Source organism: Gigantopelta aegis, chromosome 6, assembly GCF_016097555.1.
Source record: "Gigantopelta aegis isolate Gae_Host chromosome 6, Gae_host_genome, whole genome shotgun sequence".
NCBI classification, from domain to species: Eukaryota; Metazoa; Mollusca; class Gastropoda; order Neomphalida; family Peltospiridae; genus Gigantopelta; species Gigantopelta aegis.
This window is the reverse complement of record NC_054704.1, coordinates 51,906,371-51,925,834: the sequence shown is the minus strand read 5'-3', so window position 1 is coordinate 51,925,834 and position 19,464 is coordinate 51,906,371. Positions and strand designations below refer to the sequence as shown.

General features: G+C 34.3%; 1 protein-coding gene across 1 annotated transcript in view; it reads right to left on the bottom strand.

The window, feature by feature from the left end:
• Window positions 1–1,643: 1,643 nt before the first annotated feature.
• Window positions 1,644–19,464, bottom strand: part of LOC121375754 (ceramide glucosyltransferase-like) — a 49,367-nt gene continuing 31,546 nt past the window's right edge. Inside the window, exons 4-9 of the mRNA XM_041503369.1 lie at window positions 19,187–19,288; window positions 17,576–17,688; window positions 16,499–16,677; window positions 10,005–10,091; window positions 8,996–9,185; window positions 1,644–8,301 (exon numbers count right to left, since the gene is read on the bottom strand). Coding sequence (XP_041359303.1) covers window positions 8,119–8,301; window positions 8,996–9,185; window positions 10,005–10,091; window positions 16,499–16,677; window positions 17,576–17,688; window positions 19,187–19,288 — 854 coding nt within the window. The 3' untranslated portion in view covers window positions 1,644–8,118. The remainder of the gene's footprint in view (window positions 8,302–8,995; window positions 9,186–10,004; window positions 10,092–16,498; window positions 16,678–17,575; window positions 17,689–19,186; window positions 19,289–19,464) is intronic.

The following is a 19,464-nucleotide window of genomic DNA, read 5'->3' as shown; positions in this document are numbered from 1 at the left end:
TTTTTCTATTAGTAGCAAGGGATCTTTTATATGCACCATCCCACAGACTGGATAGCACATACCACGGCCTTTGATATACCAGTCGTGGCGCACTGACTGGAACAAGAAATGGCTCAATGGGCCTACTGAAAGTATATGATCCCAAACAGACTACACATCAATGAGTGCTTTAACGCTGGGCTATGTCCTGCTCCTCTATATGAATTGATATAACAAGGATTTCCTTTAATGTTTAGTAATGCTTGAAAAGTAGGTTGCTGTGACCTAGTTATAGCATAAGACACACCACCATCACAAGTTCTACTTGTATGCAAGGTTTGATGATCCTGTATGAATTAATACTGAAGATATGCCCGTGACCAGGATTTCTTTCAGTGCAGTAATGCATGAAAAGTAGGTTGCAGTGACCTAGTTATGGTATATGACACACCAGCATCCCAAGTAGTAGGCCTACTTGCATGCAAGGTTTGATGATCCTGTATGAATTGATAAGGAAGATATGCCCCAAAAAAGGATTTACTTTAGTGCAGTAATGCATGAAAATAGGTTGTAGTGACCTACATGTAGTTATGGTATATGACGCACCACAATCCCAAGTTCTACTTACATGCAAGGTTTGATGATTCTTTATAAATTGATCAGATATGCTCCTGAAACTGGCAAATAAAAAATTCTTATCTGCTAAAAAGATAATTTTTGTAGATTAGCAGCCTGTAATATATATGTTGGATAATAGTGAAGAAAAGAAAAAGAAGAAAGTGTGTTGATAATTAAAAAACATTAAATGTAACCATAAAACCCCAACTGCCACTGAATAAACAATGGATTTAGGTGTCGTTTAACAAATAATTATTTGTCATAATCACTGGAGATCGAGAATACTACAAAAGTGGCCGTTAGTCGTTTTAAAACATCTAACAATCGAAAAGGAGTTGGATAAATTTTTAAACAAGTTTTTAAGATAAATGGTATCAACTGGACACAAATGTAATATTCTATTTCATACATGTCCTCAGAATTTTTTTTAAATAAGTTTAAACAAACCTATTTACAGCCCTAATGATTGTAGTAAACGTGTTAATTCCAGGTTATCTTGTATGTCACCCAGGATCGTTTTCCGACATGCTTTTTTTTTCATTGGATGGTATGGTATGGCATTGGCAACCTGCTCATCACCTAGGAGCAGTCAGTAGCATAGTATGTCTTTAAATTGTCAGGAGCAGGACGTATAAAGCATCCAGTTGATGCTCGGTCGGTTTTGGATCGATCCCCATCCGTGGGCCAATTGGGCTATTTCTCATTCCAGCCAGTGCACCACAACTGGTATATCAAAAGCCATGGTATGTGCTATTCTGTGTGTGGGATGGTGCATATAAAAGATCCCTTGCTGCTAATGGAAAAATGTAGTGGGTTTTCTCTTAATACTATGTCAAAATTATCAATTGTTTGACATCCAGTAGCTGATGATTAATAAATCCATGTGCCATGTCGTTAATCAAAACAATCTTTTTTTCTTTTCTTTTATAAATTGTTGTCACATATGTGTCAACAGTACGTATTATCAAAAATAATGAAGTATGTTCTCACCAACAGGTGCGTAAGAATAACAAATATACAGTATAGGAACAAGAAGACCAATCAAATAAAAATCAAAACCTTTTTATTGATGAAGTCGGCATTGATAAGAAAATAAGCTGCTGACAGAAGTACATAATTGTATTATTTGATTACACTCGCACATTCACACAGGCAATATAGCATATAGCGAGTGCTAGTGGGAAAATGAGTATCCAATCATTTTGAGAAGTCTGACGTCATTAGGATCAGTGAGGTGCTGAACCTTTGCAACTCTTGACCTTGTACCTGCAGCCAGAATCGGATACCTTTCGTGTGAAAACATTCATGGAGCTAAATAGTGACAGATTTCAACCACAACCTAGAAAACATTTAGTAATTGCATCTCATTATGTTCACTCAATGAAAAGTTTCCAGATTCAATGGTTCTGCAGGGGGGATTTGGTTGCCTAGCAACCGTATCTACCAGCATGCAGTCTCAAACTCTCATGTGATTTAAGAGTCGTCATGCAGCAGTGCGTGGGAGGGGGGGACAAGGTCAAGTTTACATATCGGTCTAACCATAGCAAAACAATAGCACAAAGTTCCATTATTACATTTTAATTTCTAACCTCTAAATTCACTTCCTTTCAAGTTTTATTTCAATTTCTTTTGATGTTTAACATCGTCACTATTGAAAAAAAATTGACAGCCTTTAAAACTTAAAAAAAGAAGGCACATGGCTACATAGTTTTAATAGTAATTTTAAAGATCTTATTAACCTTACTCTCAATCTTAACAATTCACATTTAATATTCAAGTTACCGAATGCATTAGACACACGTGTGTCTTTGTTTAAAGTCTTAGTCCAAAAGCTCATGAAAAAAACTTGTCCAAGAGGATGGGGAAACGAGAACATATTTTACTCCCCATATAAAACCAATATTATTTATATGATAACGGAACTGTGTAGACTCGTATAAAGCACACTGCAGAAAAGCACAAGTAGCAATCAGCACATTACCCATGACAATGGCTGCGTGGTCACCATTGATCAGTGATTGTCAATAACATCATAATATTTTTGAGGGTATACACATCGCTGTTGCAACCAAGTCAAGAAGGTACATGTATATACATGCATACATTACAAGTTAAGTTCACAATACAAGTATACAAGTAACATACAAAACAAAACAAAAGACCAACAAATGGCAGGTGGTACATTTGCATGTCCATAACCCATCTCCCCATAGTAAATGTTGGGAGATTCATTAATTAGTTTCGATGAACCCATTAGATCAATTCGTTTCCTAGCTTCAATAGATATACATAGCCTTTAACATTGTCAATTTAATAATCAATTCAAATTGTTATTTCTTTTTAGTAAAAAAAAATTGAACAATTTTCATTAAAATAATTTTTCCAATTTACCATTTTGATGTACACATATTATACATTTCCTCTCATTTATTTGCATCCGGGTTCTAGGTAATGTCCACACCATTACCTTAATTTAAGGCTAGGCAAAAGGGGAACAGGGGCACTTCAGATAATTGTTGAAATTCAGTTTAATACAAGTTTGCTTATAATATATAAAAATTATTAATAATAATGGTGGTAGATTCAATTACCTGTACAAGCATGACCTTTTTAAATCTTAAAATTGTAATTGTAATTTTATTTTATTTTATTATATATATATTGTTTGTTTTGTTCACACCAAGTTGTTAGGGGTATATAATATTAAACCAATCTCTCTCACAATATTGTGACCAGCTCAATAATAATATTGTGAAAAAACCCAAAAAACCCAGTATTAACACTGTTGACAGGAATATTGTAGCAACAGATCATTCTTATCTTATTATTTTCTTTCTTTGATCGTACAAAAACTACCACTACCCTGACAATGTTACAAACTTAATTACAGCTGAAATAATAAATCACAACATATGCAAAAATGCCAGTAAAACTTGTTAAATACCAAAAAAGGTGCACATGCACAAAAGATTTGCATTAAAAATATGAAAACAGTAATAAATATTTATTAATACGGTGAAAAATTATTAGCTTGCATCATTTAGATGCTACTGCAAAATGCTCAATTATTTTATGCTAAACATTATCTCAGAAATTTGATGTCTAACATACATGTAAAGTCAGCATTAATCACAAATAAAAATCTGTCAATGGTACTTTTAAATAGTAAAATATATATGTATGTCGATAGTCTTTGAAAATAATTAAAGCAATCTTTTTCTTCTTTTTTGTTTCCCTTTAGAAATTAGTAATTCATTGTTCATGTGTAAAATATGTAATTTCTTACAAATACTGCAACTACAAAAGTAGCTTGATTAATTATGGATTCGTCTTGGAAAAGAAAAAGATTTACAGCACAAGCAAGAGTACCATAAAAATTAGTTCCTAAGATAAAAAAGTAGCTTCTATGAGGTTTAAAAAAGACAACAATGAACAATGACAGCATGATCCCAGGTCGCAAGCCTCAGCCGATGACAGTGTAACAAGAGGATGTCATGAAAACATCTTCACTAATATTGATTTATTGCAGACAGAATCTAGACATATATTCATAGTGTTTTGCTGAGTAACTACAAGTTGCCAGAATGGAATATAAATGATTCACACGCACATGGTTCAAAATAGTGCTGTAAATATCACCTAATACATGTTAAAACTATCTTCTATGTAACTCTGTGAAACGACACCGAGAATATTTCTATGGGTTAGTGAAATGACTTTGATGTACAAAATAAAGACAATTGCACTGCTAAAAAAAATACTAGTATATGAAATGCAGAAGAAGAATTTTAAACCCATTTCATAAATGTATTCAGCATACATTTATCTAATTCAATCCCACTAACATGATAACCATACTATATGTATTGTAAATTTTACCTGATTGTTATTTCAATTACAGTAGCATTATACATTACCTGGTAAACTAAAATTAAGAGAGAAATTATTTATTTTTGACCATGGCTTATCAAAAACCGACACTGGGAACATGGTAAGAAGTGTGTCAACTCAAACCAATCAAAACTACAGAAGCAATCATTTAAAATCTTAGGAACTAAAAATTGTGAATTACAGTAACTCGTGCTAACAGTATTTGTACAGATAAAAAAAAGAAGAAAAAAAAAAAGAAAGCCAGACAATACTCTACTTGTATGAATAAAGTTTCAAAACCCATACTAGTACCATGGACAGACTTCAAATGTATTGCAGATTTCAGTTAGAGACCAGTCATATAGACAGAAAACGTTATTGCCATATTTGATTACAACGGCAGTCATATGGACAGTAGTATTAAAACACTAGCCATATACGAATAGTAGTATCACAACACTAGCCATACAGATAGTAGTGATACAACACCAGGCATATAGACAGTAGTATTACAACATCATTCATACAGACATTAGTATTACAACACCAGTCATATAGATAGTGGAAATTACAACACCAGTCATACAGACTAATATTACAACACAGTCATATAGACAGTCAGTAGTATTACAACGGTCATATGAACAGTAGTATTAAAACACCAGTCTTACCGACTTGGTATCACAACACTGGTCATATGGACAGTAGTATATTGCATATTTGATTCATAAGTCACACCAAAGCTGATAATTGCACTACGAGATAACAGATAAGCATGAACATGTTGCAGGCTACACCACCAGTGAAATGAAGACAGTACATTACTGTGTGTATTAATTACAAATCTGTATGTATTGATGACATAAGTCGTTGCCTTGACCAAAGTTTACTGCATATGTTTAGAATGACAAGACCAGTTTAAAAAAAAAAAAAAAAAAAAATCTTTATTAGTCTCCTGTTATGGTGAATACCAACTGACAGTGAACTTTTCACGTTTGATATGATCAAAACAACCTGTCACAGCTCAAATTAGAACCAGATGAATTAAATGCAGGATTTTATTTCCGACTTGGGGGGAAAAGATTTGTGTTGTTTTGTACAAATTGGTAATTTTCAATTTAGTAGGCCATCTTAAAATATTAAATGAAATCTTTTGAAAAAGTTGTAAGCATGACAAATTCTGGAGACTATAAAATACTTACAACTGCTGATTTTACAAATATGAAACCTGTTAACAATTTTATCAGTAGGTGCAAGATTTGTCGAGACATGGACAGACTGGTGCTTGTATACATCTGGTGACAAATGTTTGTGTAAATTTATTTCCTGGTATTAAACATAATAAAAGTCTTTGGGGATGGATGCCGAAAATTCAAGCCTAGCAATGTAGTTAGTCAAACCATCTGATGTACGCTACACTTGTTACAAAGAATCAAACAATTATCTGTTGTTAACTGTTAACAAACAAAGTTCACAGTCAATCTATGATCACTGTTGGCCTATGTGATCTAACAACCTAATGCAAACACAATTTTACCCAGCAAATCTTCGTTATTTCTTAAAGCAAATCAAATACATCTTCATTTATTCCGGAATAAAATTGCTTTTCTCAACACATCTTCATTAGTTCCTGCAGAAAATTGTGTTTTACTCAGTAGTTCCTGAAGCAAATTACATTTTACTCAAAATATCCTCAAAAGTTCCTGAAGCAAATTACATTTTACTCAACACATCCTCAATAGTTCCTGAAGCAAATTACTTTTTACTCAACATATCCTAATTAGTTTCTGAAGCAAATTACTTTTTACTCAACATATCCTCATTAGTTTCTGAAGCAAATCAAGTTTTACCAAAATTGTCCTCACTAGGTTCTGAAGCAAAGCAAGTTTTACATAACATGTCCTCACTAGGTTCTGAAGCAAAGCAAGTTTTACATAACATGTCCTCACTAGTTTCTGAAGCAAAGCAAATCAGACTACAGTTATCCCCATCATTTGCAGGACACTGGACAACAATGTAACTAATTACAAAATGACGTGGTCTTGAAATGCACACATGAATTTCAGAAACAAAAACAGTTAACACAGTCTTACGTTGAATCTGACCAATGTCAAATTAAATACAGAACTTGCTTTAAAAAACATTTCTGAGCATTATGTGGTGCATATATAATTACACCTCAAATATTATTAGAATTTAGATAGAGAATATTGTCCAAATTCCCTGTGTAAATGAATAAATTAGAACAGTGGATCCACCACAATTCAACAATAGCAAGTAAAATAATTTTGTCATTGCACCAATGCAAGTCATTCTTGGTGAGCTTTTTCACTGGCATTACCATATATTGTTATTGTTAAACAGGAAAGAACAATTTTAAAATATTGAGCAAAAATTTCTAAATGGTACAATAGCACCATGAACCTGATCATTTAACAAAACAAAAAGAGAGAAAAAAAGTGAATATTAAGTAAAGTAGCTTACATGATTTTAAGTTAATTGTTTTTTCCTTTTTTAAAAACATATCAGTTAATAATTTATAACACAGACCCCCAGTAGTTTACATATATTACTAGTAATTAATTCTGAAGTCTAATTTACATGATTTTAAACTCTGTAAATAAGTACAACTTTGAAAATTACCTTTATAAAAGCTGAAGAAATGTTTTAGGCAAATGTTGCTTCCAAGTTCACTATTAAACATTTTAAATTAAATCAAAATGTTTTAGCAATATACTTCAATTAGTCCTTTCAAATTCCATCAAAATTCAATGTATTACAAAAAAGTTTTTGTGGTAATTTAATTTAATGAAATCTATATTAAATGAAGCAAAGTTTTTCTAATTCTTATAATACTTTTAAAAGTATTCATCTATAGTACAGCAACACAACATAATGCATTTTTTTTTTTTTTTTTAAAATCATAAAATTACTGGGTAGTAAATATTTGTTCAATTTCAAAACTGCTTTCTATTCAAACACCACTGCATAAAGTTAGCATTTGATTTTTATTATAAAAATATATTTTTAAAAAGAAATAAACGAAAAAGATTATGATAGTTTGTTTTATGTAGCTTACCCTGTTCTAGATTTTACCAATGTTAACTGGCACATGAGCAAAATCACCAGTAAGGACCAGTGTTTCCTGCTAATTTCTGAACACCCAAACCCATGAAAGAGCAAACTTAATTTTGGAGATGTTAAATAAATGTACTACTAAACGTCAGCAGTATAATACCACTGATGAATTTTGATTTACTACGTTTGTGTGAGCGGTTGTGAAAAATATTCCTCTCTCATCTACTGTTGAGATTCACAATTTCCTTTCGTCTATACACTCAGTATATGTTGACCATAAAAATACTGCAAATAATGCTGAATAGACACAGCAAAAGTATGATTTGGCATGACGAGATCCCGATTACACATTGTTCTTGCTTTTGTTACGCATGCCATTATTTTCCTTCCTGAAAACACTACATTCTAGATTGCTTGAAATACCAACTCATTTTGCATGTGGTCACGGTTGCTATATATGTTGCCAAGTTCTTTGAGTTAGTCTTCTTTCCTATTTATTTTTCGTTTTCCTCATTTCTCAATTCATTTGCTATGGAAAACTCAGTGTTCAATCATTGCACTGTGGTATCAAGTTCATTCCTTTGGTGGGGGTGGTGTAATTTCTTCCGTTATTCCTCCCCATTTTATGCGATACTTTTTCGATCGCCACACCACAGTTGGGTTCAGATGGGCTTGGCATATAAGGTATAAGTAGGACATTTCATTCAACAACCACCCAACCATGAACTCGAATTTGGAGCAAGGTAGAGGACCTCCCTGAAAAACAAAACAAAAAGGAAGTTTTTACAAATTAAAATCAAACAAATAATATGTCACAAAACCACTTATACACACTGTACTAAAGTGAACAATTTAACCAATAATTTTTAATGCAAAGTTTTAAAACTAAATATCAAAATTAATTAACCACGAGGAAGTATAATTACATGAAATTAATTATCAGTATATTAATATCTTTTGCCTGTCAAACTGAGTAATGTGGAAATTCCAGGTATGTGACACAGATGGCCACCTTAATAGGTGAGTATCTCTTATGGTTGGAGACAATGACTGGCATGTGGAGGTGAACAACAAATAATATAAGGGGGCAATCAGATACAAATAACAATAATAATCAATTAAAAACTTATATTAGTATATTAGTACTTGTAAGCATTTTATTTGCTTTGAAAATTTACATGCATTTAACTCTGTTGGATGAAGAGAGAGAAATCAATGATAAATCAAGCAATAGGCAATGAGATATAAATAATAATAAATTAAAAAATATATACATGTATTACATTTGAAAGCATCGTATATTATCTGCATTTAAGATTTACACATATTTAACTTTGTGGGATTCACCATTAGGCCTCTGAAAATGTATTTTTGCACGACCCACAAACGAGCTGTGCAAATTTTCAAACCTCAGAGGCCAGTCAAACACTATACATGCAGATAGCAGTACCTGTACGACACTGATAAGAATATAGTCTCCTAGAAACCAGACAAGCACGTGGATGAGAAAGAACACCAGGGCTGTCCAGTCAAAGAGGTATGACACTGCCCACGATGTGATCGCTCCCAAAAACATGCACTGGAATATCGGCTCAAAGAACATGGTTGTCGGAACTGTAGCGATGCGCAGCTTCGTCCACCTGTTAAGAAAATAAAATAGAACAAAATGTAAACACTGCTGGAACTTTGGCATTAAAAGAAGGTGGGTTTTTTTTGCATGAATTGTACTGAAGAGAAACAAAATCTACCACCCCCCCCCCCCCCACCACCACCAAAAAAAACACAAAAAAAAAACCCCATAATAAACCAAACAAAAAACAACCCCAACAACAAACAAACCTAAAAATAACAGCTAAAAAAAGAAGATTTTTTTTACAAGTCAGATTTCTAAATTCTTTTTGAAGGTGAGACTTACTGGTCAAGATACATAAACATATAGAAGCTACTGCAGTTCTTTCTTAACCCAGGCAACAATTATTATCTCAGTATTCATTATGTGAACTATGATACCGTATATTGCCGTGTATTAGCCGACTCCTTGGATAAGCCGACTCCATGGATAAGCCGACCTCTTAGTTTGATCCTAAATATCTAGCACAAAATCATCGGCCTTGTGTATAAGCCGAAGTCATCATTTGTCTAGCTGTATGATGTATCGATTTCAATAATACTGTCAACAAATAGACAAAAACGGTAATCGCGATCGCAATCAATGCGGCAATGCCAACATCTACCATGCCATGAAAAATAATTTAGAACTGATAAAGCGTAACAGAAAAATAAATAATTCAAGCTGTAACAACATATCACTGCACACAAGTAATTAATTTATTCACTGGACAGCAAAAAGTAAAATCATTGAGGCATGTTTAATATCCCACCACACACGCACAGAAACAAAAGATCATGCGGTCCGTGACTGCAGCTGTTTAATTAAAATTTGATCTACATGTATGTACCTGACTAGTCTGGCATGGAAATCTGCTATGGAATAGTTTCCTGCATTCTGGTATGCAGTCTGAGAGCTGATTCGAACAATCCATCCCCTGCAAATAGCACATTTTATGCTTATACTTGTTTATTAAGTAAATGAATGTACTTTCTTTTTTTTTTACACTTGTAAACATTAAATATATTAATAAAATATTCAGTATCAAAATGCAGTGCTGTATAAAAAAAATTCTTAATCTGGTATAACTAATTAAAGGGACATACCCTAGTTTCAACTCGTGACAATTAACATTAAGTTTAGTTAATCTACAAACGTGTAACACATTTGGATAAAGTTACAATTGAGTGAAACATGAGTCTGTGACTTTGTGACTTTGAAATGGTGAAATACCTTCTAAAAATTGATTAAAACTCGTCTCCATAACTGTTACTTCTCAGAAGCACGTGCATTTTTAAAAATATGTGAAATACATTTTGTGATATTAAAAACACCAGGATGACCAGAAACACTTCGAATGTACGGAAATGGATAATCTAAACAATAAAATCTAAGTAAAGTCAAATTTAAGTTATCAAAAATGGTTATAATAGTAAAAAATATGCGTTAGTGTTTAAAAACTAGAGTATGTCCCTTTAAGTTCACATGGTCTTTTGCCCAAACTTTTATATAAGGGAACAGAATGAATGAATTTATGAATACAGATTTATAAACATGTATTATATATACAGATGGATGGCAGGATGAATGGATGGTTGGAGGGACGGATGGGTATGAGCACATGGATTAATGGTGGGTTTTTTTTTTTGGGGGGGGGGGGGGTTGGGGGGGGGGAAGGGGGGTTCTCCCAGTAGCCCACCAGGCTTACGTCATGGACGAAAATGGTTGCCTAGTCATGAAATCTGATAGCCCCAGGCGTCTGGGCACGGGATTTTTCCAACCCTGATTAATGGATAGATGGAATATGTACAGAGTTCACATTAAAGTTGTTTTGTTTAATAACACCACAAACATGTTGATTTACTGAATGTCAAACATGTGAAAATTTATACAAGTAAGTCTTCAGAAGAAATCCATTAGCAGCAAGGGCTTTTGTTATATGCATTTTCCCAAACAGGACAGCACATACCATGGCCTTTGATAAAACAGTCATGGAGCACTGGTTGGGATGGAGGGAATGGTTTAAGGAGGTAATTCAATCCTATGACGCAAGCCTTCTACCAACTGAGCTAGATCCTGTCTGGAACATCTACCGTACTTATTTATTTACAGAATAAACCGAGACAAGTGCAGAAGATCACACATAGACCAGTCACATAGCTTTCCTCTTCAACTCATTAAAACGTGATCCATCTTTCAACCCGATGACAAATAATCATCACTAACAACACTGACGACAAGTGGGTGTAACAGGAAAACACATCCATTGTATCTCAAGTTCACTCTCTTCCTTTCATTCAATGATGGAAGTGTCATGGGGGTTACATTCATAATACATTTCAAAGTAGTTTCCATGGTACAGGTTGTGAACAAAAGGGATTTATTAATGGCTGAAATTCCCAATGAACCAAACTAAGTTCAGCCAGCCATTTCTACTAACATTAGAAAAATATTTTATCTGGTTCCCGAGGTGGTCATTCAGTTTAATGTTTAGCATAAAAAAAACAGTTTAGGAAGTGTTAGCAACAAACAGTGGGCTTAACTTAACCATCACTAGTTATTGCCAGTTCACTGGACTGGCATAAAAAATCTCCCAGCCTGCAGTGATGCTGACCAGCAAAACCCGCTGGGACATTAGTATGTTAACACTGGAGTAGAAATTGCTGTGTTTATAGTATATATTGATTCAGACTGGTATTTAGCTCAACATTTGCCTGAAGAGCAGTGAGATACACAATCGATACTTATCAGTGGACCTACTGAGTTTTTCCTGTCCCAACCACTGCTTCATGACTTGTATATATCAAAGGTCATAGTATATGCTATCCTGACAAAGTAATGTAACAGATTTCATGATGCTAAAGTGAGTTTGTTTTGTTTAACACCACCATTGGAGCACATTGATTTTTTAATCAACAGCTATTGGATGTCAAACATTTGGTAATTTTCACAAATAGTCAAAACCCTCTAAATTTGCTCATTAATAGCAAGGGATCTTTTATGTGCACCATCCCACAGACAGGATAGCACGTACCATGGCCTTTGATATACCAGTCATGGTGCACTGGCTGGAACGAGAAATAACCCAATGGGACCACTGACAGGGAAATATCCAATATTTTCCACTATTTGTCCATGATTAAATCTACCTCACAGTAATTGATCCTGCTTTAATTCCTGTTTAGTCAACCACTATAAATCACAAATGTGTTTAACAGTCAACTGAATGATTTGTCATTGAACCAACTTGCAAGCATTGCGATTGCTCTACTGCACTATTTTCCCCCACATACATTGTACATGTGTTAAAATATTAAATACAGAACTTGAATTAAAATCTATTTAGTATTCATATATACTTTTAAGCACAAAGGCAAACTGCATGTCTGCCTTTGTGCTTAAAAGCATGTACGAATAAAAATAAATTTTAATTAAAGTTCTGTATTTAATACTTTAACACATGTACAATGTATACTAAACAAAAAAAGAAACTTCCGATTTGTACATATAGTATTTGTTGTGTTAAAGAATTCATTGTGTAATGAAATTATATTGGTAGTATTAGCCTTGAGCTGTATTATCAGGATTAATGAATTTTATCGATTATTTTTGCACTGTTAATCGTTGACAACGTGAAATTCAATTTGCACGTGCATGCATGATTCGACATGTCCCGTGTAGTATTCGGTCAATTTGTTTTACTTGTCTTACTGACATTGTTGTCAAGTGAACGAAAATGCTTCAAAACTTGTAAAAAAAACAAAAACGTTTTTTACATTGTAGCATTTTTAGTATGCCAAGAATACCCAATAATTTACGCGAACGGGCGATTGGCATGCTTGATGCTGGCATGTCGACAGAAGACATTGCAAGGCATGTTGGGAGTTCTAGTCGAGCGATACGAAGCACCAACGACTTGCCACGTCAGAGACGTCCGCGTGTTACAACACGTGGTCAAGACCGCTATATCATGAACACGCATTTGCGCAATCGATTCCAAACTGCCACTGCCACTGCTGCTAACACACCTGGGCTTCATAATAACCAAATCAGTGGACAAACTGTTCGTAATCGTCTGCGGGAGAACAGTTTACATGCACAACGTCCTTACGTCGGATGCGTTTTAACGCAACGTCATCGTCTAAATCGGGCACGTGTACACACTCGTTGGATACGGCGACGCTGGAATACTGTTCTTTTTTTGGATGAATCCAGATTTTCTTTACAACGTGGTGATGGCAGGGTGCGCGTCTACCATAGGAGAAATGAACGCTATGCTGACTGTTGTGTTCTTGAACGAGATCGTTTCAGGGGTGGGGGTTGTGTCATGGTCTGGGCAGCCATTGCCCATGGTTATCGTTCACCACTAGTCATCATTGATGGCAATTTGAATGCTCAACGTTACCGCAATGCCATTCTCACTCATCACGTCATTCCTCTGTTCCATAACAACGCCAACATCTCGATTTTTCAGCATGATAATGCCACCTCTCATACAGCTAGAGACACTGTAAATTTTCTTAGGACAAATAACATTGATTTCATTGATGACTAGCCCGGTAAAAGTCCTGATCTCAACCCCATCGAGCATGTCTGGGATAGTCTGGACAGACGATTGAGGTGTCGTCTCAACCCACTCGCTAACGTCAACGAACTTCGTCAAGCGCTCATTCAGGAATGGAACAATATTCCACAGGCAGAAATCAACACTTTAGTCAATTCTATGCGCCTGCGATGCACTGCAGTGGTCAATTCAAGAGGTGGTCATACCCGTTATTGAGTGGGTATTTTTTTTTTTAACCCCTACCACACTTGGTCAAAATTTCTCCCAGTTTCTCTTAACCTATGGCCATGATTTTTGCACCAAACGACACATCATGGAACACTCTTTAAACACATATATAACAATTATTCCCCCGGTTTGTTTTCATCAAGTTATGTTCAAGCAAAGTTAGCGGAAGTTTCTTATTTTGTTCAGTATATGTGGGGGGAAAAGACAAAAACAATATTACGTAGCAACAAAAACATACATATTTTTTTCCTAATTTATGTGTTAACATCCCATATTAAAAAACAAACCCTGGAGGTCACTGGTCAATTTTACTACTTAATGGCCACTATTGATTTAGTGCATTCTAAATTTGAATACAGAAATAGAAAAGATTTTAAGTTACCATGGTAACAAAATTAGTTGACATCAGATACTCATGGGGATACACATAAACATCTATCTAATCTGCATGTATTTCACACAATCTGTTTTCTGTACAGGTACAGGTATACACACAATCTATGTTATCTATACAGGTTACAGGTACAGGTATACACATAATCTGATATACTATTATCTATACAGGTACAGGTAGTTCACTTGGAGTCAGCCAGAGTAAGGATTGTTTCAGAATTTAATAAATGTGGGGGTGGGTAAGAGGGGTGGGAGCCAGTGGAATTATGATTTTATGCTTGGTGGGTCTGCTGCAGCATTTACCCTTTGTCTTCACGGTTTAAATCAAACTTTTATTTTATGGGTACATGTATATACAATGTATTTTCTTTTTTTAAATTTAAAAATAATTAAATAATAATACTTCCCACCCCAGCCCTATTATGATCAATTCTGGAACAGGCCTAAGTTAACTATGTATCACTGAAATACAATGTGAGAGAAACAAGCAAATGACATGTGAATCCCAAATACATATAGGAAACTGAAGTAAATTTGCTTAATGACACTATATGGCCATTTTAAACTATGGCTATACGTATTTGGTATCTAACGTGGTTATTGCAATAGCTGGTCTATGAGAAAGAGATTAAACCTGCTACAGCAAATAAAGTAACGAACATCAATAATATGAAGATTAAAAACACTCTCATGTTTGTCAAATCGAACTAGTTCAATTACCACAGTGCATTGTTTAAGTACGTATCACCGTAATCTTTTTCAAACTACTGATAAACACTTATCAATAAACAATGTATTGTATTGTATTTAGAGTTCAAATCACAGTGATAAAAGCTGTCAAAAGTAAGTCAACCCATATCAGGCATTTCATGTGTATATACGTCAACTCAAGTATTTAAACCAGACAAACTGAAATAAAAATTCATCAAAATAAGATCAATCTGTCATTAAACAAAAACAGTACTCGGGTTCTGATCAGGCGACATTATTATTAGGAAAATTGTTTAGGTGCTTAACAACCAATTTTGGTCAAAGGTTACGGTTAGTTTGTTTAACTACACCACTAGAGCACATTGAGTAATTACTCATCGACTATTGGATGTCAACCATTTGGTAATTCTGACACTTAGTAATCAGAGGAAAACCCACTACATTTTTCCATTAGCAGCAAGGGACTTTTTTAATGAGCACTTTTCCAGAGGACTGTTAAAGTTTGTTTTGTTTAACGACACCACTAGAGCACATCAATTTATTAATTATCGGCTAATAGATGTCAAACATTTGGTAATTTTGACATAGTCTTAGAGAGGAAACCCACTTCAGTTTTCCATTAGTAGCAAGGAATCTTTTAAATGCACCATCCCACAGACAGGATAGCACATACCACAGCCTTCGATATACCAGTCGTGGTGCACTGGCTGGAACGAGAAACAGCCTGATGGGCTCACTGACTGTGATCGATCCCAAAACGACCGCACATCAAGCGAGCGCTTTACCACTGGGCTACGTCCCACTCCAGAGGACAGAACCCAAGAACATTATATAAACAATTAAATAACATAATTTCATTATCATTTTTAGTACCTACTGGTGTAAATATTGTTAAATATTACAATGTTTTGGTATGTTAATGAAGCTGTTAACAATATCACTCTGTGAAAGCAAGGGATCTTTCATATGCACCATCCCACAGACAGGATAGCACATACCACAGCCTTTGATATACCAGTCATGGTGCACTGGCTGAAACGAGAAATAGCCTAATGGGTCCACTGATGGTGATTGATCCCAAACCGACAGTGCATGAAGCGAGTGCTTTACCAATGGGCTACATCCTGCCCCAGAGGACAGAACCCAAGAACATTACATAAACAATTAAATAACATGATTTCATTGTCATTTTTAGCACCTGTGAAAGCGATGAGTGTTCAAATGTAATGTGCTGAACAGTGGGAAAACATCACTTCACATGATCATGGGACGGATGCAAATTAAAAACTGGCTAAAAAAAACCTCAGAGTTGGAACAATCAATTTTTATTGAGTAAATTGGGTTAAAGAAAACTAAATATCACTTCACATGATCATGGGATGCTTTTAAATCAAAAAGTGGCTTTCAAAAACCCAGAGATGGAAACAAGTTTTATCTCAAATTCTTACCTATCTAAAAAGGCTTGAGCAAGCATGTAGTCCTCAGCAAGAAACTGACCAAAATATTTCATCCCTCCAGCCTCTTCTGCAACTTCCTTCCGGAATAAACACGACATTCCTGTCGTGCAATTTATTCCCAAACAGTTAGCACCAATATACATCTTTGCCTGCTGTGTTCCAAAAAATATCTGGGGGGGAAAGGTACGCAAAATTAATTATATTGTGATTATAGCTATACATACCAATATACATAGCAACTAATTCTGTTTTTATATCAAGATTTTGACTGACAATTTCATTTTACAGATGTTAGTAGAATTAGACTGTAACCAAAGCCAATGTTATTACATATCTAAATAATATTTTATTTGACCAGTCAAAACATTGCTTGAATAATCTTGCCAGTATACAAGAAGCTAAAGGTAACAAGTGAAATGGAGTGGTCATGGTAAAGGATTTTTTATGTGTTCCATATAGATGTTTGTACAAATTTTGGATTTGATTTTAATCAGAAAGACATAGTTGCATAAATTAATCTGCAAAACTACTTGTATATGGGAACTTTTTTTGGTAATATCTCGATTTTGGAACCTTAATAATGAAGTGAGAAACAATTTTCTCCATAGACATGGAAACTTCGAGTTGTGGGTTCCAATGCCAGTATGGATGGCATTGCATTATTCTTTACCATTTCCAAACATTAAAACTGATATGAAAATTAAATCTACCAAATTGTCACATCCCATACATGTAGTTTTAATCTGCATTAACCACTAGGTGTGTAACTGGGCTTCCCATATTTTTATATCTTGCCATTTAGTGCTCTCCAATTATAGGAAATGCTAAAAGAACAGAAAATAGCTTCTTTTTTTTCTCTCTCTCACTAAAATGACTTCCCTGGATTTCATCAAAATTAATTCAGTAGTTAAAAAGGTTAAACGGTGACTAGTTTTAAAAGGCCATCTTATATTACTCCCATGGGTAAATATTTCCACTGTACTGCAGCTGCCACTAACAAAAACAATTCATTAATACAGCTGGTTTTATTGTTTAAAAAAACTGAAACTCATTTGTTTTAAATCATACCTGTTCTACAAGAGAGGAAAAGCCTTTTCTATCACAGATGTATGGCATTTGATGAACCAACCCAGTTTTTTCTGTTAAACAGTTCACCATATCCAGAAGAGTATCTTCTTTCACTAAGCAAAATATAGAAACATGAATTAACTCAATAGTCGGAACAGGGCTGAAGTACCTGTATATTTATTTTTAACAACATCTTTTGGTACCCATATATATAAGCACAATGAATTCACTTTTCATCCAGTCCATTAGGGTTTTTGCTTCTCAAAACTAAGTAGTTGGGGATTTTTATATTTTTTTCAGAATATGAGAGAGAGAGAGAGAGAGAGAGAGAGAGAGAGAGAGAGAGAGAGAGAGAGAGAGAGAGAGAGAGAGAGAGAGAGAGAGAGAGAGAGAGAGAGAGAGAGAGAGAGAGAGAGAGAGAGAGAGAGAGAGAGAGAGAAAGTATGTTTTATTTAACAATGCCACTAGAGCACATTGAAGAGAGAGAGAGAGAGAGAGAGAGAGAGAGAGAGAGAGAGAGAGAGAGAGAGAGAGAGAGAGAGAGAGAGAGAGAGACAACCCATTTCTGTATGTGTAACCCATTACAATAAGTATATAATGTCCTAAATTTAATATACAAATGAAAAATGGGTTATAAAAAAACTTAAACACGCTAAACTTCCTCAAATGTTATGCAAACAAAACTATCATTCCGGCAATTTTTATAGCCGAAAATAAATTTTAAAAATTTGTATTAACATGCAATGAATAATATGCAGAGTAGGTAATGTATTTTGTGATATGTACATAAAATTATATTTCAAGTATACTGTAAGGAATGCAAGCCTTTTATGGCTATATTTTATCTAACTAATTATGCTATACTGTAGATCCTGAAATTAATGCGATCATAATATTAATGTGAAAAATGTTAGTTCATGTTATTTGGATAAATAATATTATGCATTTTTTTCTGTTTTCAAAAATAATAATCTAATATATTATAAAACAGAACTGGAAAACAATTCATGGTAGGCAAGACAAACTAATTGGCAAACAGTCCAGCAAGATGATAGCCACATGTGATGACTGTAGGGTCTTTGACCTCCCTGTCACAAGCCAACAGGATCCATCGCAGGTTTTAGCATTCAAGTTCCCTGCAACTTTGTTGGCATACAGTTGTAATGGTACAGGTACGCTAATGTTTAGCCAGATTTATTAACTATACACGTTACGTAAATGATTGCTGCAAAAATATGCTTCAAGTTGATCTAACCAAAAATAATAGATGCCTGTAACTTGGATTTAACAAAAAAGTACACAGGAAAGTTAACATTTCAAAGGAAGACCACTCGCATTAATTTCATGTCGCATTAAATTTAGGGACGCGTTAATTTCAGGATCTACAGTATATATTCATGTCTCTGCTCATAAACTGCTTACATGAACTTAAATTCTATAAATATCAGTGAAGAATCTCGGAGTATATTGTTTTATTTTGGTACTCTTTCCTTCTTTTTTTTCTTCTTTTATAAAAACAAACCGAGTTTTGCATTATACATTGACCCTGATGAAAATCAGTGACTTTTTAACCAAAAAAATCACTCTAGCAGTCATAAATGGAATACTCACTTCTTAAACCACTGTCTGAAATTAGGATTAAATCGAACTTTGCTGCATCATAACCAAGAATCATGTTGTTAACTTTTGGATTTATACCAACTTTTTTACCACCTGTAAAAAACAATGTTAAAAAATGTATTAAATACTTAAGAGTACATGACTACATTCTGTTTCGGAGATTAGACATGATTATATCTTACATAATATTTATATGCAAATGAATTCAATAGAAATGAAACAAACAAACAAACAAGCTCTATCTATTTCTGATTCTCATCCCCAGTTGA